Source organism: Triticum urartu, chromosome 5, assembly GCF_003073215.2.
Source record: "Triticum urartu cultivar G1812 chromosome 5, Tu2.1, whole genome shotgun sequence".
Classification (NCBI taxonomy): Eukaryota; Viridiplantae; Streptophyta; class Magnoliopsida; order Poales; family Poaceae; genus Triticum; species Triticum urartu.
Genome location: NC_053026.1, coordinates 591,456,120 through 591,458,003, shown reverse-complemented (window position 1 = coordinate 591,458,003; position 1,884 = coordinate 591,456,120). Strand labels below are relative to the sequence as shown.

At 54.7% G+C, this 1,884-nt stretch overlaps 1 protein-coding gene across 1 annotated transcript; it reads left to right on the top strand.

The window, feature by feature from the left end:
- The first annotated feature begins 210 nt into the window (after positions 1-210).
- On the top strand, positions 211-1,664 carry LOC125511034. Its single transcript, XM_048676316.1, has one exon. The coding sequence runs from the start codon at positions 291-293 to the stop codon at positions 1,527-1,529; it is 1,239 nt and encodes a 412-aa protein (XP_048532273.1). The 5' UTR covers positions 211-290; the 3' UTR covers positions 1,530-1,664.
- The last annotated feature ends 220 nt before the right edge of the window (positions 1,665-1,884 follow it).

Here is a 1,884-nt window from a genome sequence, read left to right as displayed (position 1 = left end):
TTTTATTGGTTACCGAATATAAGAGATTGATTGATACTGTTTTTTTTTTTGCTTCTGGGCCGTGTGAATTTTTTGTTGCTTATTGGGTTACATCGAGCGAGTCCGATTCAACAATGATTTTAGTGTAAGCCCAAAGTTTCAACAAGCTCGAGCCCTCTTTGAATGTTGGGCCGATTGCTCACATTCCTTGTGGACATAGTGACGGCGGCCCGCGCCAGACTCTTCCATAACCCTCCCCTAACCCTTTCCCGTGCCCTCCCGTGAACTGCCGCCGCCGACGATCCATCGCCATGGCCTCCGGTGAGCTCCCACCGTCCAAGAAGAAATCCGGCCCCACCACCATATGCTCCCTCGGCGACGACCTCCTGTGCGAGGTGTTCCTCCGCCTGCCCTCCCTCCCGACCCTCGTCCGCGCCGCCCTCACCTGCCCCGCCTTCCTCCGCGCCGTCCGTTCGTCCCCGAAATTCCGCCGCCGCTTCCGCGATCTTCACCCCGCCCCGCTCCTAGGCGTCTTCCTCGACGTCTACGACCCCGGCATGCCCGCCTTCGTGCCCATCCGCCGCCGGTCCGACCCGGACCACGCTGCCGCCGTCCGCGGCGCCGACGTCTTCCTCACCCGCGTCCCCGACGATGAGGACGACGGGGAAAGCGACAGCCTCGGGTGGTCCGGGTATTACGGAGGCGAAGGCGACAGAGCCGGGTGGTCGATGACCGGGTGTCGCGATGGGTACGTGGTTCTCGTCAACCGGGGAACCAAGCGGGCGGCTGTCTACGACCCCCTCACACGGAGCCTGCATCTCCTCCCCGCGCCGCCCGTTGAGATCTGCGAAGACCCCGAAGAGGCGGAAGTCGAGTTCCACGTGATCACCTCGGAAGAGGACCGCCGGTCACTCCGCGTCGTCTTCGTCTGCAAGGAAAGGGGGAAAGTGCGGGTCGCCGTCTTCTCGCCGGACACCAGGGAGTGGCAGATCTCCCCAAAAGGGGCGCGCCTGCAGCTGCAGGACGATGACAGTGGTACGCTAGTGAACGGGTGTGTCTACTGGGCATCCGTAAGCGAAGACGCTATTCATCTGCTGAACACGGCAACACTGCAATTCTCCCGGATGGTTCTGCCGCGGCGTATGCGGCGAATGGGTCTCAAGGTCGGTCAGACCAGTGATGGGAAGCTCTGCTTGGCCTGCGCATCTGAACTCACTCTTGATGTCTGCTTCCAGAGAGCAGATGACAATGGTGTCGATAAATGGATACTGAACAGGACATTTGAGTTGGTGGACGACATCGACAAGCTCCGGCTACAGTTTGTAGATCGTTTCCCAAGACTGGAGGTCGTGGCCATCATCGGTGGCATTGTGTATTTGTCTACTTTCCAGGTAGAGCATCCTAGTTCTTCTGGCTGCTTCCTATCATTCTGCATTGAAACAGAGGAGCTGAAGGAGGTCTGCCCTACCACCAACTCTGATTCTTCATATCCCTACATCATGGCGTGGCCTCCTGTTTTGGTAGGCAATAAGGTGAGCTCTCTCGGCTAGAAGGGGCTTGACTAGTAAGAGGAATAAGAAAACTTGAAGTTGGTCATTTTATCTGTACTCTGGATATTACCTGTTTTATTAACTGATGATGGTATGTTTGCTATGGTTCTATATATCCAGTCTTGGTTGGATTTACTCACTTTTTTATAAATCAAGATGTCCAGGTGCAGGTGTAGTTGGGAATTGCAAGTTATTATTACTGTTGACTTGTTATCATTATGAGCAAATGATGCCCGTGGTAAAATAAGTAAATAACTTGGCTGACAACAGTAGTGTCAACTCCCAAAATTAACGATCAACGCCCTAAAATAGGCAGGCGAGAGTATCTATGGTCCTACGCATTCTGCTTTTATGC